This window comes from Triticum urartu, chromosome 2A, assembly GCF_056163025.1.
Source record: "Triticum urartu cultivar PI428250 chromosome 2A, HENAU_Tu73, whole genome shotgun sequence".
In the NCBI taxonomy this organism is placed as follows: domain Eukaryota; kingdom Viridiplantae; phylum Streptophyta; class Magnoliopsida; order Poales; family Poaceae; genus Triticum; species Triticum urartu.
In genome coordinates this window covers 727703500-727726913 of record NC_141874.1, presented here as the reverse complement: position 1 = coordinate 727726913, position 23414 = coordinate 727703500, and the positions used below count along the sequence as shown (strand labels likewise).

Below are 23414 nucleotides of genomic sequence, written 5' to 3'. Positions count from 1 at the left end.
TTAATAAACGCCAATGATAAGGTTAAACATGAAAACTTTCTTACTTTTAATAAAAGTTAATGTTTTCATTAAAATTGGAACACTTTTTTAGAATAGTTATGTTTTATGAAATTCGAACATTTCTCAAAAAATAACATTTTTTTGAACAGATTTTGTTTTTGTTGTATATTTCTAAATGGAAATACTTTTTAGTAAAAATGGAAAAAACTTGGGAATTTTTAAAACAACTAATTTCAGACTGTCTGAGATTCGTGTTGTCAGACTGTAAAAAGCCCCCCAACTGAACACATACCAAGAATTAAAGTACAGAAGGAACACAAGGGCTGACAAATTAACCGCAATAGTACAGAAGGAACGCAAAGAGAACGACATTTGTTTCTAAGCTAAGAAGGTTCAGTTAGATTCATCTTCTCTTGAGAGAGAATGTGCTCCAGTCAAACAGCTAAGGGAATGATGACCAGATAATTGGATAAGATTCAGAAATCCAGGCAACGGCACATTCAGGCCAGATTTAGTAAATTGATGAATGACAGTACACGTTCTTTAATTTGCACCATCCAACACTAAACGAAACAAATCAAATAGATCTAAAATTGGGTTGTGACTTGTGATCATCAATCAATAGGAGCAGAGTATGGTGCAGATCTACCAATGTATTTAGGTGCTACCGGAAACACAACTGTTCATAATGATTTACCACAAACTTGAACAACCCAAAGCAGAGACACTGATTCAATTTGTTTGGGTGTGCTCAAAAGCAGGGTGCTGCCCGTAATACTCCAAAAACACTAAAGTCTAAACCCCTGAATCATTGGACTACTTGTGAACAAATTAATCAAGGAGCCCTTCATTCAGATTCAGGGTTCAATTAACTGATTAGTTAAGATCAAGTGTCAACTGGTTCACCAATTCTGTTATTCCCGGGAATGTTAGCGCATATCCACTGTATGGATTAGTCATATTATCAGGCTCGATCAGTATATTAGTAATTTTGTCACATATACACTGTTTATCGAACCAATTCCAATAATAATCAATAGACATGCATATATCTAGAAAAAGAAAGGAACACACATGCATACAGTAGAAGTGTCTCAAGGGCCAATCTATTCTGGAAACTATCATAGCAGACATCATCTTTTTCTAAATCTCGACTAAACTGTGATGCATGCACACTTATCTTGCCTTGACCACCTGCACAATCAGATCTTACCACTGGACATTGGTATTGTCTGATGCTTCCATCGAACATCGGCAATTTGTGATTTACCATTGCCCTAGGGACTTGACATCCCAACTATCTTGCTCTAGCAGCTTAGTGGTACCTGACCAAAAAGCTTGGATGCATGTTCTGGAAGTTGTTCCAAATCTGTGCAGCTCCCTAGGCGGACTCATAGAAGGTTGAACAATGTTTTGTTAATCAATGAAGGCTTTCTGACCAGCTCCCCTCCCCTCCCCTCGCATCGCCCTCTCGAGGGCGACCAACCTCCCCGTCCGCCTCCTCCCCTTCTCGTTTCCTATCCTCGCCGCCGCCGGAGACGGGCGCCGGGTCCCGCGCGCGGCCGCCGATGAGGGTGGCGGCGAGGCCCTCGGCCGCGACGCCGATCGGGCTCGGGCCTAGGGTTTGAGGCGGCGGCCTCTACTGGTGAGGGCGGCGTCGTCCTGACGGCGGGCGGCGCTCGCCGGAGTTGAGGGCCGCGTCTACTCGGCCGCGCGGGCGGCGAGTTGGCGGTGGATGCGAGCGCCGCGTGGAGGGATCCCCTGTTGCTCTCCTTCGCCAGATCTGAAGGCGTCTCCCCCGTGCTGTTGCTTCCTCCTTGTCAGTCCGGCCGGATCCGGTGGCGGACTGCGCGAATGTGGGGTTGGGACCTCTGGATCGGAGTAATTTCTTGGCCGGCTGCGGCGGCCACGACGCCGGCGGCGCTCCAGGCGTTGTTTCCTTCTTGAAGGCGGCTTCGAGATCCAGCTCCCCCCCCCCTCGTCCTCCCTCTACACCCGGGTGAAAACCCACAACTTTGGTTGGGCGGCGGCGGTGCCCGGCTCCGTCACCTTCTTGAAGGCGCCGCTTTGGGTCTGCGGGGAGGTGGGACAGCTGCAGCGCATTCTTGGCGGCGGTTCTCTCTTTAGTGGTGTCGCTTCGCCATGGCGGTCGGCTGGTCCGGCTCTCGTGGTGATTGTGGTGCCCAAATCTTCGTCGTGTCTTCCTGGGTTGCTCCCGTCCCATTCAGAGAGGCTGAAGGTGGAGCGGCTTCATTTTGCACGGAGCTTCGGTGGAGATGTCAAGTCATGCCTGACCGACAGGTGCTACGTTTTGTCATGCCTGGTCGGCAGGTGCTACGCATGACAGATCTTCCAAAGACTTGAAGCTGTGTTGGCTGGTGGTACTTGGCAGCATGGTGTTGAGGTGTATCAGTGGCGACCGCGACGTGCTCAGCTGTTTGCGCGCAGGGAGGAGGTGCCGTTGGGCGCCGTGGTGGCGTCGACGATAGCTGGACCGAGCAAGCTTGATGCATCAGTACAGTTCTGAAGATGGAGCGGTGGCAGTTAGCGGCGGCGGCATCTGAGTGCACGCCGGACCGGTGAGACCCATGCCCGGCAGGCGTCCTGGATGGGACCTCAGGTCTTAGATGTTAGGTTTGGCTGCGATATCTGTTTGGTATTAGGCCCAGACTATCTGCGCCCCTTCATCAACTGGATAGAGTTGCTTAGAGGGTGGCTTTAGTCTTACTATTGTATTACTTTGTAAGGTCTTGTGAGAATAATTAATAAAGTGACCGTTTGCATCGCGCAGATACAGAGGCCGGGGGTTATCCTCCTTTCTAAAAATAAAAAATAAAAAATTACAGCATACGTACACTTTAAAAAATGCATAAAACAAAATCTACCTTCTTAGGTGCATCCTTTTATGATTCTTGGCAGTTAGGTGAACACAAAGATAATAAGAAACATAAGAAACTGGCTTTTAACTTGCATTGCAGTATGCAAGAAATTGATGATAACAGTATTATGGATGGGATTATGTAGAGAATTATAGATTCGCCAAATTCTTAAATCAGTATTTTAATCAAACAACGTCTGTTAATTTGGAACTATTTACTGTTGTTGATCGTTAGTAAGTCTATTTAGTTACAGAAGGTTCTCAATCGGATTACCCATCCCTCTTTCATTCAATTAGGTTCAGCAAATTCCTGTTATTACCTTTACAATGCCCACTGCTGGACAGAGTTAATAATTTTGGAACAAATCTCTCTATTATAAATGGTCCAAATTTATCTATATGTATAATGTATGCCCCCAACAATAGAAAAAACATTCTGGTGCTCTTCCTCTCTAGCAAATCTTCGCCAGTGACAGGGATATGCCAAATTGCCAATGACCTTTCTCTGATTTCTGAGTTTCAGAGGTAGAATCTGATTGAAGAACTAAAAATAATAGAATATCTTGTTGTGCATAAATCATCAATTATATGTCCAATTAGTACTGTCCAGTTAAAGGTCGATGCTAGAATCATAGATCTTACAACTGTACTTCCGAAAAGAACCATTCAACATCAGACTTTTATCATTGCTAAACGTCGGTATCTCATATCATACAATGATAATCCTCCTAGATTAAGATTGTACCAAATTAATGAAGGAATAAAATAACTACAATTTGAAGCTTCAAGTAAAGCAAACAGTTCACTTAATTCTCTAGTCGATGGGTTATGTTGTTACCTGAAGAATCATCCTCCCCATGCTGTTAGTTCAGCACGTTGGCCCCTCGTTCTTGGAGCAGCAGCATACGAGATCCGTTTCACATCCTGTCAAACGTTACCCACACAACTTTCACATCACCGATTCACCAGGAGCCTCACAATCCTGGGAGCTTAGAATTTGTACTGATGCGTACTCACAGACCATTCCACCTATAGTACTTGGTGGACAGGGGGCATTTGCCCTCCCCTGTCACTTGACCACGTTGTATTTATTTAATAGTTGTTTATGATTGAGTATGTGTATCTTATAATTAACTTTGTCTCCTATTTGCGAGGCCCGTGTTGGATGGCACATACATGTCCGAATCGTGCGGTCTGGACGTACTTCCTCCTATTCTTTTACTCTGCGCATAAGAGCAGATCCGGATACCAAGGCAGAGGCTTGCTGCATGCTTTCTGGACGAAAATACCCCTGGCGCCCTCAGGCTTGCTTTTAGTGGCGTCATAGCAGCACATGGTCTGAAATCAGTAGACTGCTCTCGTACGCCACCTCTTATATTACGCCCCCTTAAAGGCAGGCGGCTTCAAATGCGCAGCAAAATCACTCGAAGTAAATTGCCTATAGTCAGGTTTTTGGATTGTTGGAAATATGAGCAAATTACTACGAGATTTAATCCGAATAAACAGAAGATAAATCATGACGGCAACAGCAGAGATTAAACTAATCATGTGAACTAGCATAGTAGATGAACAAATCACATCTAGGACACATACTAGAAACATGAATTCTACCACAATCTCGAACAGGAAGGATAGAATCACATAAGGTGCAGCGGGAGCAGCACCGCCGGCGTTGACGTTGTCGCTCATGTTGTCGAGGATGAGGTTGCCAAGGTCAGGTAAGAAGTCATCGTTCGCGAAGTCGTTGCTGCCAGCAGTCGCACGAGAGCGCTCCCAAAAAACCTGATTGCCCCTCTCCCGTACAGGATCACAAGAGGCGGGGTTCCGGAGGCCTGTTGTCCCTTCTTCCGGTGCGCGCCGAAACGAGGGATGGAGAAGACTTGCTTGGCGGCGCAATGATCTGGAATGGTGATGGGTAGGTCGTGGGAGTAATTATTAATTAATAACTCATTAATTTTCCCGAGCAAGCAGCAAAAATATAGACAACGGCTCTGCTCAATCCCGTAACCCGCGGCGCGTCGTAACGAGGCGATGCAAGGCGAGGCGAGCGTGTAGAAGTGGTAGAAGAGCTCACCTTATAAAGATGTGCAACTCTCACTCAACTTCCGTGATGGGACTAAATTTTAGCCTCACTCACTCCACTCACATGTGTGCATGAATGGGCCAAGAGAATTTTAGAATTTTAGTTGGCCTCTGGGCCAAAGGCCTACTAGCAAAATTCCAACAAAATTCTAGCTCCCTTTTACTAATAAGCTGCATTCCATACCGGAATTTTGTGTTTGTTCATTCCCAATAAATAACAAGTGACAAGTTTTTTTTTGCGGGAAAACAAGTGACAAGAATAAACCAAGTATTAATTCAGATTTTACAAAACTGTAGCCCGGGCCAAACTTCTGCTCATGGCTTGTTTACCTGAATCGTCTGCCGTAATCGTCATGGTCTCCAATTCCATCCAAAGTTCATCTATACTATATATATTTGACAGCAAAGGAAGTTCCAGATACGATAAGGAAGAACTTGTGGTGGCCAGGTTGGACTCTATCAGGTTAAACTGCAGCGGAGAACCACTTTTAGTTTCCTTTTCCTTATTGGTTGAAGAGACAACGGCGACGTCAACCCGTCGTGGTGGTGGGCAGACGGGAGAAACGGAAGAAGAGGAGGCCGATGGCCATTGGCGACTCTAGATGGTGGGACTTCTCCACCGACGTCCTGGTGGAGATCCTGCTGCGGCTGCCCCCGAGCTCCCGGCGCCGTTTCCGCCTCGTCTGCCGGCTCTGGCGCGACCTCATCAGCGAGCGCACAACCGAGATGCAGAGTCGCACCATGGCCCTCATCTGGAACCCAAACGACACCATCGCCTATGTCGTCGATGACCTGTCGTCTTCATCCACAGGGAGCGCCAGAGTGTTGTGGAGCGCCGGCAGCGACACGCAGAGAGGCGTGCAGTTGGTTGGCACTTGCAATGGCCTCCTCTGCCTCTGCAACAGCCAAGAGAGGCTCGGTGGCGCTCTTACCCAGGGAGTCAACCCGGCCACTGGCGAGGCGCTAGCACTTCCCCCGATGCCGTACGCTGGCCTCTTCTCTGAGAGCTCCCACTGGCGAAACTGGAACGAGAGACTTACACCTTCGCGCACCATCCGACGTCCGGGCGGTACAAGCTGGTGCGCGTCCCCTGCATTTTCGACCGGGTATTTGAGCCGGAAGCCGTGCGCGTGCTCACGCTGGGCGAGGCATCATGGCGGAAGGTGCCCACCGGAATCAAGGGCAAGCGGGGTGCCGCCTCGGTCCGGGCATCGTTAGCGTCGACGGCACGACGTACTGGGTCACGCGTGATGCTCCGCCGAGGGTCGTGTCGTTTGACCTCGAGCACGAGCGGATCACCTCCACCGTGCAGCTGCCCCAGCTGCCAGCGTGCTCCGACGAGGCTGCCCGCTACCACCTGACGGAGGTGCACGGGAGTCTGGGCGTTGCCATCCATGACCGTGACCTTCTAGGCATGGAGGCGATTCAGGTCAGGTGTGGGTTCTGGACAAGGGACGGCGGTGGAATCACCGATACAAATTCAGCCAGCGGAGCATCCCACGGCCCAATTTTCTGCACCGCAAAGTGCGTCCTGACGCTCAGGGATTCGTCGATCTACGGGCACTACGCGAGTACAGGCGACTCGTCGTCCGACGTTGTGAGCGTCAGCCACACGGAGCAGGGGACGCTGATCACCATGGCAGGTAATTACATCGCCCGCCGGAACCATACTTTCGTCTATGTGGAGACGACGGAGCCACTGGCCGCTTAGGGCATCTCCAGCTGCGCCTTCAAGAAAGCTTACCAGGCGTTTTTTCATCCGCCGGCGTTAAAAAATCGGCCCAATCACGCCTTCAAAAGCCCAGTTTTCGCCGGCTCGCGCCGAAATTAGCGCTGGCGGACCCAACCCGAATCCGGCGCGCTGGGGTCGCTCGGGGGCGCCGGGCGAATCGTTTTTGGCGCGAAGAGTCGCGGGCCCGCCGCGTCAGCGACTCTACTCTCTTCTCGACTCTTCGTCGTCCTCATCGCCTCGTTTCCCGCGGCGAATCAATGCCAAAGTTGGCGCGCGCTGCCGCGCCGATCAGCCTCCATTGATGCCTCACGGGCGGCGTAGTGAAGGCTGGGTGACGCGTCCCTCGGCCGTCACGCAATCACGCCACGCGTAGCGCGCCGGCCAAGCCTACCACGCGGCGTCTCCGCCTATAAAAGCCGACTACAAGCGCGCCGGAGAGACTCACCCCGATCATCCACCGACGACGCGCTCATTTCTCCCCCTTTCCTCCTCTCTCCGTCGCCAGTTGAGAAAGCATGGCCGAGCGTTTTCCAGGCGACGGCGCGGCGGCGAACGGATTCGGGCGCCGTCATCTACACGAGGACGAGGCTCGCCTCCTTTTCGAGGCCGAGTACCCGGTCCCACCGGACATGCGGGTGCCCGGAGCGTGGAGGATCAGCGCCGGCGGCGTGCCGGTGCTCCCGGTACCCACCGGCGCGGCGCGGCGTGCGGAGATCGCACGCGTCCGCTCGTCCCTGCCGCGTGCGGCGAGGGAGGGGCCTCGGTACGTCCCCGACAGGCCAATCTGGGAGCCGTACTTCCGCCGCCGCCACGACGAGCAGCTCGAGGCCACCAACGGCGTCGTGCCCTCCGGCAGGTTCAACGCCGCCGGCCGGCGTCGATGGTGGGGCATGCCCGGGCGCACGTTGGAGTCCGTCCTCGAGTACATCGAGGGCGGCAACACGCCGCGCCTCGAGTACCCCGCTCCCCCGTCCTTCTCACGCCGCCGGGGAAGCTCCTGGACGCCTAGGCGCATGGAGACCGGGGTGTCCTCCTCCTCGTCCGGCGGCTCTCCCTGCCTCCACCTCCGCCCCGTCAAGCCGGAGCCCCAGGACACGCCTGTCAGCGCGCGTACCCGCAGCTCCGGCACCCTCGTCGAGCCCAAGGTGGAGCCCAGCCTCCCCCCGGAGTACGAGGAGATAGCCCGGCGCGGCTTCTCCGACGAGGACGCGATGCGGTGGTCGCGCGATGACTACCTGCGCGAGGAGATGATCCGGCAGCGCCGGGCCCTGGAGGAGATCGCCGCCCGCAAACGTGGGCGCGAGGACGAGGACAGTGTCGTCGTCCTCGATAGCGACGACGACGGCGCCCCCGGACAGTCCAACCCGCCGCGCCAACCGGGGAAGGGATGCAGTAGGGACGGTGAAGGCGTAGGCGGGGGCGACGACGACGACGGCGGTGACTACACGCGGTTCTGCAGCCTCCTCGGCATGTAGAACCGCGTGGGCGGGCGACGAGGCGGGCGGCGAGGGAGACGGCGGGGGTAGCCCGCGGTAGTTTTTTCTTTTTTTTGTAAAATATGTTTAAATTTGAATGAACTCGCCCGTGTTTGCGTTATGTTTGCACCGAATTTAAACATTTTAAAAACCCGTGAGGGGCCGCGACTGGGAGGCATCACGCACCCAGTGCGCGGTTTAGCGCCGGTGCGTCTCCAGAGGGCGATTTTTTGCTTCTCCTAAGAGGCCAACGGCTGGAAATGCCTTACAAGGTCACGTCTAGTTAGCTTCTGTGTTGTTGATGATGATTTAGGCACAAGGCGTCAGCTAAACTAACCAAGTAGGACTCCATTCGTTAAAAAATGCAGAGATTTGATTACGGGAAGAAAGATAAGGATTTATAATATGGTGTATCTAGGCCTTAGTCGAGCCAAGTCTCAGTCAAGTGATATAGTATATGAAAAGAAAAAGAGAAAATTAAAAAAAAAATTATGTACGAATCTCAATGTAAGATCAATGGAATATAACATCGACTGAGACATAACGAAGTCTAAATTGAATGAGACTCGGCAAAACTGTTTATAATACTGGCTAAAGAAAACTCCTTATCTTCCCGCAAAAGAAAAGGGCAGTACTCTACGCCAGCCCAAAGTTCGGCCGGTCGTATGCTAGCCGTCGAATTATTTTCTTTTCCCAATCATCAGATCTGGTCATCGCTTCTATTCCTCTTTCAGGCCGTGTCCTCGCTTAGTCCTCCCAGCAAAACCAATGGCCCTCGTGGTCCGTCATGATCCAACCTGTCGTGCTCACGAGGTCGCCGCCCCATCATAGACCTCACTGCCTCTCTGGCTCGCCACCGTCGTCAACCGACACCACCCTGTTCCAGCAGAAAAAAAATACATCTCAATCCCCCCTCCCCCCCCCCCAAAAAAAAAACTCCATTGGTCACTTGAAGCAAAACAAAAAACTTGTTCCAGCAAAAAATACCTCATGGGAACTCCAGTAAAATGTTTGAAGCAAAGAATTTCCCTTATTCCAGCAAAAAATAATGACGGTTCCAGCAAAAATCGCATCAGCAACCAAACCAACCTTGTAGCTCCCCAAAAAGCAGGTGGCCAGTTGAAGCAAAACCAAAAAATGGTTCTAGCAAAAAAAAAACTCCGGTTCCAGCAAAAATGACATGAGCAACTGAAAACTCCGGTAATCGTTTGAAGCAAAAATTTACTCAGGTTCCAACAAAAATTTACTCGATTCCAACAAAAAATTGCATCGCAAAAGAACCAACCCCTGCAGCTCCCAGAAACACCGGTTGCAGCTCCGGCGTGCACGGATGGAACTCGGTCGTCCAAGGGCGCAGCTGATTGCAGCACCAAAAGCTTGTCCACCCCATCGCCAACGGTGGCAGCACTAACTCCAGCACGAGGAAGCAGAGTTGTGCGGTTGCACCGGCGGTTCGCAGTAGTCAACGTCGGGCGTCGGGCGTCGGGCGTCGCCGCATCTGGCCGGAGTGAGGGAAATGGGAACATGGTTGGGCGACAGTCATCACCTGCGTGAGCCGGTTGGATATGCAAGACGGGAAGAGGGATGGGGAATTGGTGGTTATGGTGCTCTGCGAGAGGGTAAGGAAAGAAGAATGGGCAGTGGGTGGGCCCTACAGGTCGTGTGGCTTGTACAAGGATCGTGCGCGTGTGTTTTGGGCGAGTTTGTAGCGATCGAGTGAGCCTGCACGACCGGCCGAAAGTTCGACTGGCGTGTAGGCGTGAAACGTTTACCAAAAGAAAACCTCTTTATCGGGGGCTCCTAAAACATTCTTAACTTCCAAACCAAAACTTTTTCCTTGATAAAAACTTTTTTAGTTCCTAAAACCCCTTTAAATCCTATATATTTGTGTCGCGAGTCAAAAAAGGCCCTTCCGGCCAGAAAATATTGGGTAAGACCGGGCCCATCCAAAAACCACCCAATTTGTGGAATTAGGCGGGACTGTGATGATAATGTCCAAACGTTCGAAATATTGGGACAGATCCGAACGGTTGATTAAGTTCCTTTTTGATTTCTTAGCTAATCATGCATTTAATCCCCCTCTTACTAGCTACTCTATTATACGTCGATTGCCATGTTATTTGCGCTAAAGTTACCGAGGGTAACATACCCCTAGTCAAAGGTACCGTGACGTTTATACATGAGTTATCAACTTTGTTGTATGTATATTATCTTGCTATTTACGCAGAAATTACCAAGGTATGTTTTCAACAACCTTTATCCTGTGGTCAAATTTTATCCTCGTGTTTATACGTGAGTTATCATATTACCATGTCATTTACACAAAAAATACTGGTGTATGTTTTCAACAAAAATATCTTTCGAATCAAAGTTATCGTGGTGTTTGTAAGTAAGTTATCATGTCTGCGGCGAGTAAAATATGATGCTAGTTACACAGAAGTTATCAGGGTACTCTTTCCGTCCAGTGAAAAGTGCACATATAAAAATTTTAGGATAAATTATGCGGTAGAGCAAAAAATGCATCGGAAAGGTGCAAATCACCACCTCTCTTCTCTTTAATTACCCAACCCCCAATAAGCTAAGTGCATGTAGAAATTAAAGAGCCCATGCCTAGAGTGTTATTGATTTTGATTACCGTGTGATGAGAAAGAAGCATTTTTTCTACTACTTTAAAGTGTATTAGGAAGATAAAAATACACTCTTTTGTGGACAAATTTTAAAGCCAAACATACACTCTTCACCGGACAAAGGGAGTATGTTTCAACAACTTTTTCCTACGGTGAAATAGTTATCAATGTGTTTATATGTTAGTTATCAAGTATGTGGTGCATAAATTACCAAGATATTTATATAGAATTATCGGGGTATGTTTCAATAATTTTTCCCCGAATGAAAACCTACCAATGTGTTTGTATGTAAGTTATCAAATCTGCGATGCATAAATTGCCGGAATTTCAAACGACGTGGAACGGAATTTGAGCGCATAATTGTAAAAGCAGACCGATGAGATTACCGGTTCAGTTTTTCAACACCACCTACTCACTGTGTAAAAAATTTATGAACAAAAGAATTAGTTAACTTGATTGGTTGGTACTTTGAGAATCAATGTTCAGTTCGTGTGTTCGATTGCCACGCTATCCAATAAGTTTTTGATTTTCTTGCTCTTAAAGAGATCAACATTAATTGTGTTTAAAATGGGAGGGAGAAAATAGCGTGCCTTAATTCTGTTGAAAACAAGAAAGAAATTCGTGTTAATTACGGTGCATAAGGAAGGAAATTAATTGCGTCTAAAATAACAGGGAAAAAGAATAGCGTGCATTCATTCTGTTTAAAACAAGAAAGAAATCTGTATTAATGACGACGCACAAGGAAGGAAAAAAAAACTAATCTGAAAAGACGTGCAGATGCGGATCGAACGGTATAGAGGTGCGTTCGGACCTGTAGTAGATTTCCGATCGTTTGAAAATTAGGTTTCTCGATTATCTATCGTTTGAAAACCTATCAATGTGTTTGTATTGAAGTATTATTTAACCAAACCCTACTTCAAAACCTACTCTGGTAGTCAGCAGAGCTACCGGTTTATCAAAACCTACTCCAACAGTCGGTATAGGTACTATTTATCAAAACCGACTATGATGGGGGTCTATGATGATAACTCCAAACACTAATTATACATTTAGTTGCACAATTCTCATGTCAAGATGGAGCTAACCTTATTTTTATGCAAATATGTCATTGGAGTTATGTTAAAGACTTTTAACAGTATAAGGCATCCTAAAAAACAAGAAAATTGCAATTAGGTCCTTAGAGAGCCAAACAAATTCAATCTCCAACATGAGCCGAATATGCGCCACCGTTGCCGCTCAATCACAAGAGCTGGGCTGACATTGTACGTCGATGCCGATAAGTCGTGTGCTAAGGTATATATAGCTGGACAAACCCACGCAAGACGAAGCCGATATCATAAAAGCCATGTCTTGATAAAAAAATCGCAGAGCCGAACCACGTCCTGAACAAACTTATGCCAGATTCACAATGATGACGCAAAGGGAACACGGATCACCAGAGTGGCCTATCACTCAGGGAGACAATCAACGTGAGTAGAAAGGCCACATCCACGCCTCTAGCAAAAAAAAAGCCGGGGACCATTACCCTGATCCCCAAGGGATGTCCTTCAGCCATCGTCCTCATTTGTCGTCGGCAACACCACCATCACAAAAGAGCAGGAAAAAGAGGATCATTAAATGCATAAATCGGCCGATATGAGAACACACGAAGCGTCCGCCCGATAGTCGAGGGAACCGCTGCTTTGAGGAGGGAATGACTACCGAGAGTCTAATATGTGGGAGTAGATGAGAATGGCTACCCCTAGCCCGGTCATATATAGGCGACGAGGGCTAGGGTTTACATAGAGCTATCCGATCTCACGCGTCATCATCTCTCGCTGAATAAGGTCCCGAGATTCTACCCCCTTTCCTCTACCGCCGAAGCAGCCGACGGAGGTAAAGAAACCTCGATGACACTGGAGTCCGGCGCACTCGCCCCCTCCATTCGCCGGGCCGGCTGCGCTGGCTAGGGTTTCACAAGGCCGGGGCGAACCGGCGAGAGCACCGACATTTTTTTTCTTCTTCTTCTTCTTATATGGTAATTTTGATTGGAGTACTCACCTTATAGAGTTGGTTGAGGAAGATGAAGCCCACCTCAAGGAGATGGATCCAACCCGTACGGGCCGTGACCGGGTCATGACCGCCGCCGCGCCTCTGTTGCACACCTGTCCGGCCGCGGCACCACCTGAGCCGCCATCTGTGAGTCCCTTGCAACGAGCCACGCGTGTCTGCGCAGAAGATCCCGCGGCGTGCCCTCGATCCACGCGAGGCAGCGCCCCCAGCCGTCGGATCTGGGGCTGAGCGCACTCTGGACGGCCGCCGTGCCTCCCCCTCCCCGTCCCCGGACAGCAGAGCAGCAGAATCCAGTCCCCACTGACACCGCGCCGGCCTCGCCTCCCTCGACACTCACCCCCCCTCCCCGTCCTCCGGCACTCTCCCCCTTTTAAACCCCCCGTCTCCGGCCAGCCCCCCCTCCACCGCCACCCACCCAACCCTCGGGAGCATCGACCGCCGGAGGCCCCCCTCGTCCAGCCGACGCCACCGCCCCCCTTCCGGGCCGCCTCCGCCCCACCCCGCCCCGCCGCAGGTACGGCCCGGCAGCGCCGCTCCCCCCTCCCACCCAACAACCCAACATTCCCGTTCGCGCCTCCCCCCCCCGCCGCGCCTCCAGGCCCGCCCTCCCTCCCTCCGCCCTAGCGCGGCACTCATCGCCGTCGCCGTCGCCGCCCTTCTCCTTCGGTCCGCCGGGCTGGCGCGGGCTTCGGCGCGGGCCTACCCGGGCTGGACGGATTCGTTCTGTCGGCGACGAACCCTAGAAAAGATTATTTCCCCCAAAAAGCTTGTTTTTTTTCCTTTCTCTTCAACGGGAAGACGGTAACTGACGAAAATTTGGGGTTTCAGTCACCCACACGCATGCCGAAGGCCCCCCTTGTTAGATCTCCCCGTCTGTGATGCAGCACTGCTGCTTGCGTTGTACTCCCTCCGTAAACTAATAAAAAAGCGTTTAGATCACTAAAGTATTATTGAGGGAGTATTATTGATTGATGGGATTCAGATTGTTGGGGCACATAGAGGGGCGGATCTGTCTGTATTTGTTTTGACAAGCGTTCGTTGGCTTTCAATGCACCTCCTCGGCTCGCCGCCAACGGTGATGATTGTGTTTGGTGTTAGGGTACCCGGCGACATCATTGTTTTCTGCTTATGTAGCGGGGTTGGAGTAAGTCAGGGTACGGTTTCTTTTTATTTGTGCAATTGGTTGCTAGTCGTTTTGTGATACTTACCGCACTGTAAGATACATAGATGGGATGATCTCTGTTTGTAGTTGCTTCGACGAATGTTTAATGGCTTCCAATGCAATCGGTTGCTAGTCGTTTTGTGGTACTTAGCACACTGTAAGATACATAGATGGGATGATCTCTGTTTGTAGTTGCTTCGACGAATGTTTAATGGCTTCCAATGCACGCCATCTGTCCGCGAACCAGGGGTCTCAACACCGTGACTTGTTTGGGTTAGGGTAGCCAACATCATTGTTTTCTGTTTACGTAGTGGCAATCGGTGACTTGATTGGAGTAAGTTAGGTTAGAGTTTCTTTTTATTTGTGCAATCGGTTACTAGTTGTTCTGTTCTATGTAGCGCACTGTAAGCCACATACTACCTCGGTGCCAAAATATAAGACGTTTTGGTAGCCTACCAAAACGTGTTATATTTTGGTATGGAGGTAGTAGATGGGTAGGATCTCTTTTTGTAGTTGCTTTGGCAAATGATGTTGAATGGCTTGCAGTGCACGCCATCTGTTTGTGAACGGTAATAATTGTGAGCTAGGGGTGGAAACACTGTGACTTGTTTGGTGTTAGGGTAGCCGACATCATCGAATTCTACTTCTGTAGCGGCGTTGGAGTAAGTTACGGTAGGGTTTATTTTCATTTGTGCAATCCGTCACTGGACGTTCTGTGCTATGTAGCGCATACGTCACATGCTTCATTTATTAACCTGCTGGGCTTGAGGTATTCACCTTTTTGAGAGAACACTGCACACGTGCGTGTGTACATGTACCACGTGTATCATTTCGATAATTCAATTTCCAGTATTTAATGCTGTACCATATATGGCATTTATATTGCCTTTTTCAATTCAAATTATCAATATCTAACCTGTTGTTTTATGACGGCGTCGTGAATCGCGATACTTGACAGGGTTTTAACTGCCTGTGCTTGCGTAATGGAAGATCCACAAAGCGATAGTGGGCAATCAGCAAACGGCGCTGAGCCTGAGCTGGACTCTATGCAATTGGATGACAATGAAGAGAGCATGTCCCATACCATGGATGATTCAAATGGACAGTCTTCTATGGATGTTGACAGAGAACAGCTTTCTATGGATGCTGATATGAATGGGAAACCATCCTCGGATGGTGATGGTAAGGGAAAGTACTCTTCTGAGTCACATGCAGAAGTTCCAATTGACATGAGCCTGGGAAGCCTAGAGAAGTTTTGCAAGGAAGCATCAAGGTCATTTTTTGATGAGTTTGGTCTGATTAGCCATCAGATAAATTCTTACAATGAGTTTGTCTCACATGGGCTCCAAGAGCTTTTTGATTCACTTGGAGAAGTGACTGTCGAGCCAAGTTATGATTTGTCAAAGAAAGGGCCTGGTGGTTGGAAGCATGCTGTTATCAGGTTTGGTAGAGTGAAACTGGAAAAGCCTGTATTTTGGTCTGGCAGAGATGATGTTGATGAGGAGTCACTTAAGCTCAAGCCTAGACATGCTCGCCTCCAAAATATGACATATTCCTCCAAAATGGAAGTAGAAGTGCATATTCAGGTCAGCAGTCTCCATGTTCTTTATTGCCAATTACTTACTCTTTTATGCTGTTGTCTGTTTATGAAGTGTTGAACACATGCACCCAATCTTTAGAATTGATGCCCCTAAAATTACTTGAAACTGTAAAGTGCTGTGACATGCATGTCATGACCCTGTTTTTATGCTGTTGACAACACACATTTTCAATCCTGTTCTTGTAAGCTAATCCTGTATAAGGACACGAGACCTTGGCTGTCTATTTACTGATCTTGTGAAGCTGATGTCGTCTTCATTTAATTTGCTAGTTGTTTTATTCCCTGGTACCCTAATTAATATAGCAAAATAGTCCATTGACAGAACATGAAATGGAGCAGTCAAGGAACAAATGGCTGCTTGATGTTCCCAGATTAGCTCAGCAGCCAGCAACATACATAATTGTAGATATCACTCACGTGTGCTAATGCTTTATGCGCTTGATCCTATTGAACTGTTGTGTTGGTATGTTAGTTTACTTTAATAAACTATGTGCTAAGATGTCTCATGGTGTGTACTCATATTTTTGTGCACTCAGGTGTTACAGTCACTGAGTCACTCAATTAACTGACGTGCTCTAAACTGTTAACAGATTTATTCTATGGAGAAAAGTGACAAGTCTAAAACAGAGAAAGATCCTTTTGGTCACAAGAGAGTTCTTATGGATGAAACTCATGTGGTGAATATTGGCCGCCTTCCAGTTATGGTTAATTCAAATTTATGCTGGTTGCGTGAACTCAGGGAAAGTGACTGCCTTTATGATTCTGGTGGATACTTTTTGATCAGGGGAATGGAGAAGGTATAATTCTATTGATCTCTCTTTGCTTATTTTAGTTGATGCATCATGCAGGGAGTGTTGTATTATCAAATGTTTTTAACACTTCTTTTGTCACTAAGACGGAGTACAGAGCTTGTGAGCTTTCTTAGTTTTCTTTTAATTATATATGCTGCTGAAATCATTCTGAGAAAAGAGAGTTTACATGAGTACCGTGTGAATTGGTCTGTTTCCATATGTTGAACTCTTGTGTGTTAGCCCTGTTCCGCAAATATGATCTCAAAAAGCTACAATATGTTATTAGAACAGTATGATAAAATTCTACCAAACTAGCTAAATAGCCATGCCTTGCTACGGATAAAATAATAATATGATTGATCATGTTAAGCCATTGTTTACTGGCCTACTCTTACATACTTTAGGAACACCGTCATGCCTACCTGAGTTCACCTAGACCAGCGTCACGCAGGCACATTTGTGCTCCTTGTTATCTTTAGATCTTTAAGAGGCGGTTACCTTAGTTTGTGTGGCAGTGTCTAGTTGGTTACTTTGTTACGTCTTGTTAGAGATCTTTTAATAATGTGGGAAATTGAGGTATGAGGTTTGGATGAACCACGCGTCATCCGCTCCAGCCTATGCAACATACTAGTGAAGATTTTCCAAAGTTAGGTCAATGTTTTAAATGAGATGAGCTTCTGCTGATAACACTGACATGTGCGGACTCAGTTCGTGATCTTGTTGGTCCAGTTAGATATTCTCCTGCGGTGTGACTCTTAGAGTAATAACTGTACTAAAAAAGGCATTTTTTTCATAACATATGTGCTGTGCTTCTTGGATCTCACTAATGGTCACTATGGTTCCATTGTTGAACACTGCAGATATTTATTGCCCAAGAGCAAAGATGCTTGACTAGGATTTGGATTGCTGACCGGCCTGTCTGGACTGTTTCTTATTTGTCTGAAATCAAACGAAGACGCATATATGTGAAGCTGATTGATTCTACAAAGAATAATGATTTCAGTGGCAGCAAAATCATTTCCATTTCCTTCCTGTATGCCAATATGCCGATTTGGCTAATGTTTTTTGCGCTAGGCGTATCATCTGATAAGGAAGCATTTGATATGATAGATATGGGAGACTGTGATGCTTCTGTTATCAACGCGATATCTGCAACTATTAGTGAATCTGACGAACTGTGTGAAGGCTTTCGTAAGTCTGATAAAGCCCGCCAGTGTGTTGATGATTTGGTCAAGAGTTCAAAATTTCCTCCAGGAGAGTCATTTGATGATTATATCGCTAAATATCTCTTTCCTGGTATAAAGGGGAATAGGAATAAAGCTCTTTTCTTAGGTTACATGGTCAAATGCCTTCTAATGGCCTTTACTGGGAAGCGCAGATGTGATAATAAGGATGATTTCAGGAACAAGAGGCTGGAGTTACCTGGTCAACTGCTTGGAAGAGAACTTCGGGCGCATCTTAGGCATGCAGAGAGGCTAATGGTTAAGGCCATGCAGAGAGATTTGAATAGTGATCGTGATCTAGAATTTCCAACGCGCTATCTTGATGCTTCAATTATTACTAATGGTATAAATCGTGCCTTCGCTACCGGTTCTTGGTGCCATCCCTACAAAAGAAACGAAAGATGCTCAGGAATCGTTGCAACGCTCAGGAGAACAAATCCTCTTCAAATGATGTCAGACTTGAGGAAAAGTCGCCAGCAGGTTGCTTATGCTGGGAAAGCTGGTGATGCAAGATATCCGTAAGTAATTTCTTAAACCAAGTGTTGCAGTCTTACATGCCCTTTTTTTTTGCTCTTTATGCCCTTATGCGAACTAACCTGAAGAAAAAACCTTGCAGCAATCCATCTTACTGGGGAAAGATGTGTTTTATGTCCACTCCTGATGGTGAAAACTGTGGACTTGTGAAAAATCTAGCTGTTACTGCTATTGTTAGCTCTAGAGTGGCACAGCCATTGATTGACAGATTTGTTTCTTGTGGAATGAATAAACTGGATGAAATTCCTGCCAAGCAGATTCCCAAAATGGACAAGATCTTCCTGAATGGTGATTGGGTAGGATCCTGTGCTGATCCAGCTTCATTTGTCATGCGTTTAAGGTGCATGAGACGTGGTGGTCTGATCGATCCACAGGTTTGCTCCTTTCCCATGGTTACAAGCATTTGGCCGAGTATACATTGTCTTTTATCTAGATGTTTGGTGTCTAGGTTCAGTGATACGTCATAGTACATACCATGCTTAGTTTAAGAAGAATTGCTAATGATGTGTCATAAGTCTTGGACAGGTCTAATTTGCATGCTTGGTTAATCATAGATCGATGCAAGTTAAATCCAATCTGCTTGAATATAACAACAGTTTCCATAGTGCATGCCTTCTTACTTGTACCATGCAACCTAGCATCATGATGCTCTGTTTTCTATATTTTGTACTCCCTCTGTAATCGTTCTATCGAGTTCTTGTAATTATTGTCATGTTTAATTTGTCGGTACTATCTCCCTAAATGTATTTTTCCTTTTGTAATTCCTACTACGCATTTCTGTTGTGTTTCTTACCAAAATTTGGTATTTGAGTAATGTAATTTTAGACTGCTTCCTTATCTGACGCACAATAATGGAGATACCTGTTGCCACATATGTTTTCTGTTTGCGCACTATGTGCTAATGTTTTACGTTGCAGTGTCATTTGTCGTATTGCTCATGCGTCATGTTCCGTCTGATCAGGTTGAAATCAAAAGGGACAAGCACCAATCTCCTGGAGAAGTACGGGTGTTCTCTGATGCAGGGCGATTACTCAGACCTCTTCTTGTGGTTGAGAACCTAAATAAAATTACAAAACGGAAGGGCTCTCCGTACTCTTTTCAGGCACTAATGCAGCAAGAAATTATTGAATTCATTGGTGTTGAAGAGGAGGAAGATATACAATGTGCCTGGGGAATCAGACACCTATTTCAGAGTAGTGGAGATGAGGTTTCTGGTTATACTCATTGTGAGCTGGATCTTTCGTTTCTGTTGGGATTAAGCTGCAGTCTTATCCCTTTTGCAAATCATAATTTTGCTCGAAGGGTGCTGTACCAAGCAGAAAAACACTCACAGCAAGCTATTGGATACTCCACAACAAATCCACTTACCAGAGTTGATACTCTTTCTCATCAGCTTTACTACCCTCAGAGACCCCTTTTCAAAACAGTTTCAGCTGATTGCATCGGCAGATCAGATTATACTTTTGGAAGAAAAGATGACTTTGCTAGGCCTGAATATTTCAATGGACAAAATGCGATAGTGGCGGTCAATATTCATCAGGGATTTAACCAAGAGGACTCCCTGGTTATGAATAGAGCTTCTCTTGAACGTGGTATGTTTAGAACTGAGCTCATGCGGAGCTATAAGGCAGAAGTAGAGACCAAAGGGCCCAGCAAACGACTGAAAATGAAGGAGAAAGTAAACTTCGGCAAAATGGAAAGCAAGAGAGGACGAGTTGACAATCTTGATGATGATGGATTACCTTTTGTGGGTTCAAGTCTTCAGATTGGTGACATTATAATTGGGAAAGTGTCAGAATCTGGTGAAGACCATAGTATTAAGCTGAAGCATACAGAGAAGGGAATGGTCCAGAGAGTGTTGCTCTCAGCCAATGACGAGGGGAAGCATTTTGCTGTTGTATCTTTAAGACAGGTATACGTTCAGTAAAGAATAACTATTATCTAGCACATTACATGCACTGAACTTTACTACTAGCAATTGTATTTACCTTATAAACAGTAGAACTCTCTGAATGTTTGCCTTCTTCTGCTCTACACCAACGGAAGCCAACTGCAACTAAAATGCTTGTTAGTTGGGTTTGCTCTCCTTTCTTATGTCTAATAATATAGTACTCTCCCCGCCCCAAAATAAGTTTTGTACAAAGTTGTAATAACTTTGTACTAAATCAGCGACACTTATTTTGGGGAGGGAGTATGATCCAGTGAACTAACAAATTGCTGCTTTTTGGCGGTTTAGTAATTATCTACTAGGTCTCGAGAGAATATTGTTGTATGTATTCATCTTCCCATTTGTGAAGCAGAATTGGTTACCCTACTTTCCTACCATATCAGAGGGAAACAGGAGATTAGGAAGTTAATCATCAGTGTGCACTCATGATACCTGAGAGAAGTAATTGGTGCAAAGCGACCTTAATATGCCTGTGCTTAAAATATGTAGTAGTATACATTTACTCTTGTAACAATTCAAAATTAGTTTAAGCAGAATGGTTGGTGGTAAGAGAACACTAGTTATGATGTGTGGTAATCCAACAAAACACCTCTTTATATATCAGCTAAGTTTCTTCCCAGTGCATTTATTTCTATCATAAATGTGTCAGTACTCAGTTTGCAAAAAAAGAACCTTTTGGGAATGTGCAAGCAAAATTTTCAACTTTACCTAGGAACGCAAGTGCATTTGTTGATATAGAGAAGGTATTACTAAGATTCTCACGGCACTAACAGTTTTATAGCGTTTACTGACATTTCATGACAGAAAGTACTTGTCATAGTTGCATTCAAACTCTTAAGCAAATACTACCTCCGTCCTGGTTTATTGTTTCCTTTTGATAGCTATAAACTTATGTTGCTGACATGAATTTTCAGGTTCGATCACCTTGTGTTGGAGATAAATTTTCTAGCATGCATGGACAGAAAGGTGTTGTTGGTTTTCTGGAATCTCAGGAGAACTTCCCTTTCACCTGCCAAGGAATAGTTCCGGACATCGTGATAAATCCACACGCCTTTCCTACCCGTCAAACTCCAGGCCAGCTGCTTGAAGCTGCTTTGGGAAAGGGAATCGCTCTTGGTGGTAAAATCAAGTATGCAACACCATTCACCACAGCCACAGTTGAAGTTATCTCGGAACAGTTGCACAAGTAAGTGTCTCCTTAATTCCAAACCAGCCCCTTTTTGAACATGGATACACCAGAGAGATATTTACTGATTTCAATGGTTGAGCACAGGGGCGGAGCTGTGTCTTGTCCACTATGGGCCATAGCCCCCTTCCCCCTCTTCCCTCAATATTGCAATCTATAGAAGTTAGAACCGCATACTAAGTGCCAATAAGTGCCTTAGCAAGAAAATCACTCCCCTCTTTATTTAATCTTTTCTCCTGAACGACGGCCACCTCTCCATTTTTGCTGTTATTTTCTGTTAGTTGAAAATTTTAATTGCCTGTACAGATTAAGTTAAATCTTTTGTGAATTTTTCTACATCACAAAAGGGCACCCTGCTATCCTGAAATGTTATATTCATTACTGTATTGTTATAGAGCAAAGTAACGGCAGTGTAATGTTACAAGTGGACATAATGACCTGCACAGTTGTGCTGATAGTTTTATTCCTGATCTATTGATCAATTGGACGAACATGTTCTGCTTAAAAGTTGGGTAAAACTTATGATACATGTTTTCTAAGTTCCGCACTTCTGCTTCTGACATTTCATTTCCTTGTATTTAAACTTGTCTGAGTCTGAAAACAGAGCAGCATATGATTTGACATCGACTTCTAGATTTCCTACGGTTGACATATCTAGTTAAATGTGATTATGCACTTGCGTAGTATGATTTTCCACATTCGCTGTTCACCTCTAATGATCATATAACCGGTTGTTGACAACGGTAAAATGACATTCGTCTGTTCTTGTATCATCATAGAAGAACAGAATCCAGTAAATGTAACAATTGAGCAGGAATTGAACTGTTTAGCACAATAATCAGATATCCATTGTTTTCTTCAATCTCACCAGGTGTTGTAATATCTATATTACCCCCTGTGAGTCATACTGCATAGTTATGTAGGAAATACCTTTTGAGTTTAGCTACCAGCTCAGGCTACATTCTAGTACACGTTGTTGCGTTATTAAATGTCCAAAATTGACGCATCTTGTTGTATTCCAGGCTTGGGTTTTCAAGAGGGGGAGCTGAAAGCGTTCTCAACGGCCAAACCGGCAAAAGGATGCAGCAACTGATCTTCGCAGGCCCCAACTTCTACCAGAGGCTGATCCACATGGCCGAGGACAAGGTGAAGTTCCGGAACACGGGGCCGGTGCACCCGCTCACGAGGCAGCCCGTCGCAGACAGGAAGAGGTTCGGCGGGGTCAAGTTCGGGGAGATGGAGCGCGACTGCCTGCTGGCCCACGGCGCGGCTGCCAACCTCCATGAGCGTCTCTTCACGCTGAGCGACTTCTCGGAGATGCGCATCTGCCAGACGTGTGAGCGGGGGGCGAACGTCATCATGCGGCCTGTCTCGGGCGGGCGGAAGATCCGGGGCCCGTACTGCGGGTTCTGCAAGTCCTCGGAGAACATTGTCAAGATCGCCGTCCCCTACGGCGCCAAGCTGCTCTACCAGGAGCTCTTCAGCATGGGCATCTGCCTCAAGTTCCAGACGGAGGTCTGCTAGACCGAGCTTCGTCGTGGTGTGTATATAGGTTATCTATATCTATCTATGGTTACTGATGGACATGTTAGTTAAGATTATCTGTGGTTGTGGACGTGGTAGTTGGCTGAGGTTATCTGTGGTTATGGACATGTAGTGGCTATGTGAAACTCGTTGTGACCATGGCGTTTGCGTAGCTGGGACGGGTCTGCTCCCATGGAGCGAAGCTGGCCGTGCAGTGCAGGATATCTTGTGCCGTGGGGATCTGCCTCTGGCCTGAAGAAATTCTGTTGAGACACTGTTGTAGCTTAGCTAGTTGAACCTGTCTCACTCTACCCCTGGAATCAACTTTATCCTAGTGAACAGAATTATCTTGTGCAGTGCATGCCTTCTTGGTTTGAGCTGCTCGTGTTTGCTGTGGAATGGTACCGAGATAATTGTGTCATGTGATTCACAGCATGGGCCATTGCAACCCGAATGTCGCCGGCAATCACAGCATATATGCCATTGCAACCTGAATGTCACAGGCAACGCCGTGGATCAGAGTACGTTACTGTGGCGTGATCGGCCATTTGGATCGACACGCCCTGAAGTTCAGACACCGGCACACAGCAAACTCATGCA

The 23414-nt window shown here is 46.8% G+C and overlaps 1 protein-coding gene and 1 pseudogene across 1 annotated transcript; both read left to right on the top strand.

Moving 5' to 3' along the window:
• The first annotated feature begins 5316 nt into the window (after window positions 1-5316).
• LOC147987250 (putative F-box protein At5g62660) lies at window positions 5317-6455 on the top strand (annotated as a pseudogene).
• A 6752-nt stretch (window positions 6456-13207) lies between these two features.
• LOC125540125 (DNA-directed RNA polymerases IV and V subunit 2) lies at window positions 13208-23191 on the top strand. The gene is made up of 8 exons (XM_048703714.2): window positions 13208-13360; window positions 14967-15594; window positions 16199-16405; window positions 17260-18140; window positions 18239-18530; window positions 19118-20068; window positions 21019-21290; window positions 22313-23191. Exons 2-8 carry the CDS (start codon window positions 14992-14994, stop codon window positions 22812-22814), a joined length of 3708 nt encoding a protein of 1235 aa, XP_048559671.1. The 5' UTR covers window positions 13208-13360; window positions 14967-14991; the 3' UTR covers window positions 22815-23191.
• The last annotated feature ends 223 nt before the right edge of the window (window positions 23192-23414 follow it).

Coding starts and splice junctions, on each gene's coding strand:
- LOC125540125 (XM_048703714.2), top strand. CDS start 14,992: ATGGAAGATCCACAAAGCGATAGTGGGCAATCAGCAAACGGCGCTGAG. Junction 15,595..16,198: donor AAGTAGAAGTGCATATTCAG/GTCAGCAGTCTC, acceptor AACTGTTAACAG/ATTTATTCTATGGAGAAAAG. Junction 16,406..17,259: donor TGATCAGGGGAATGGAGAAG/GTATAATTCTAT, acceptor TGAACACTGCAG/ATATTTATTGCCCAAGAGCA.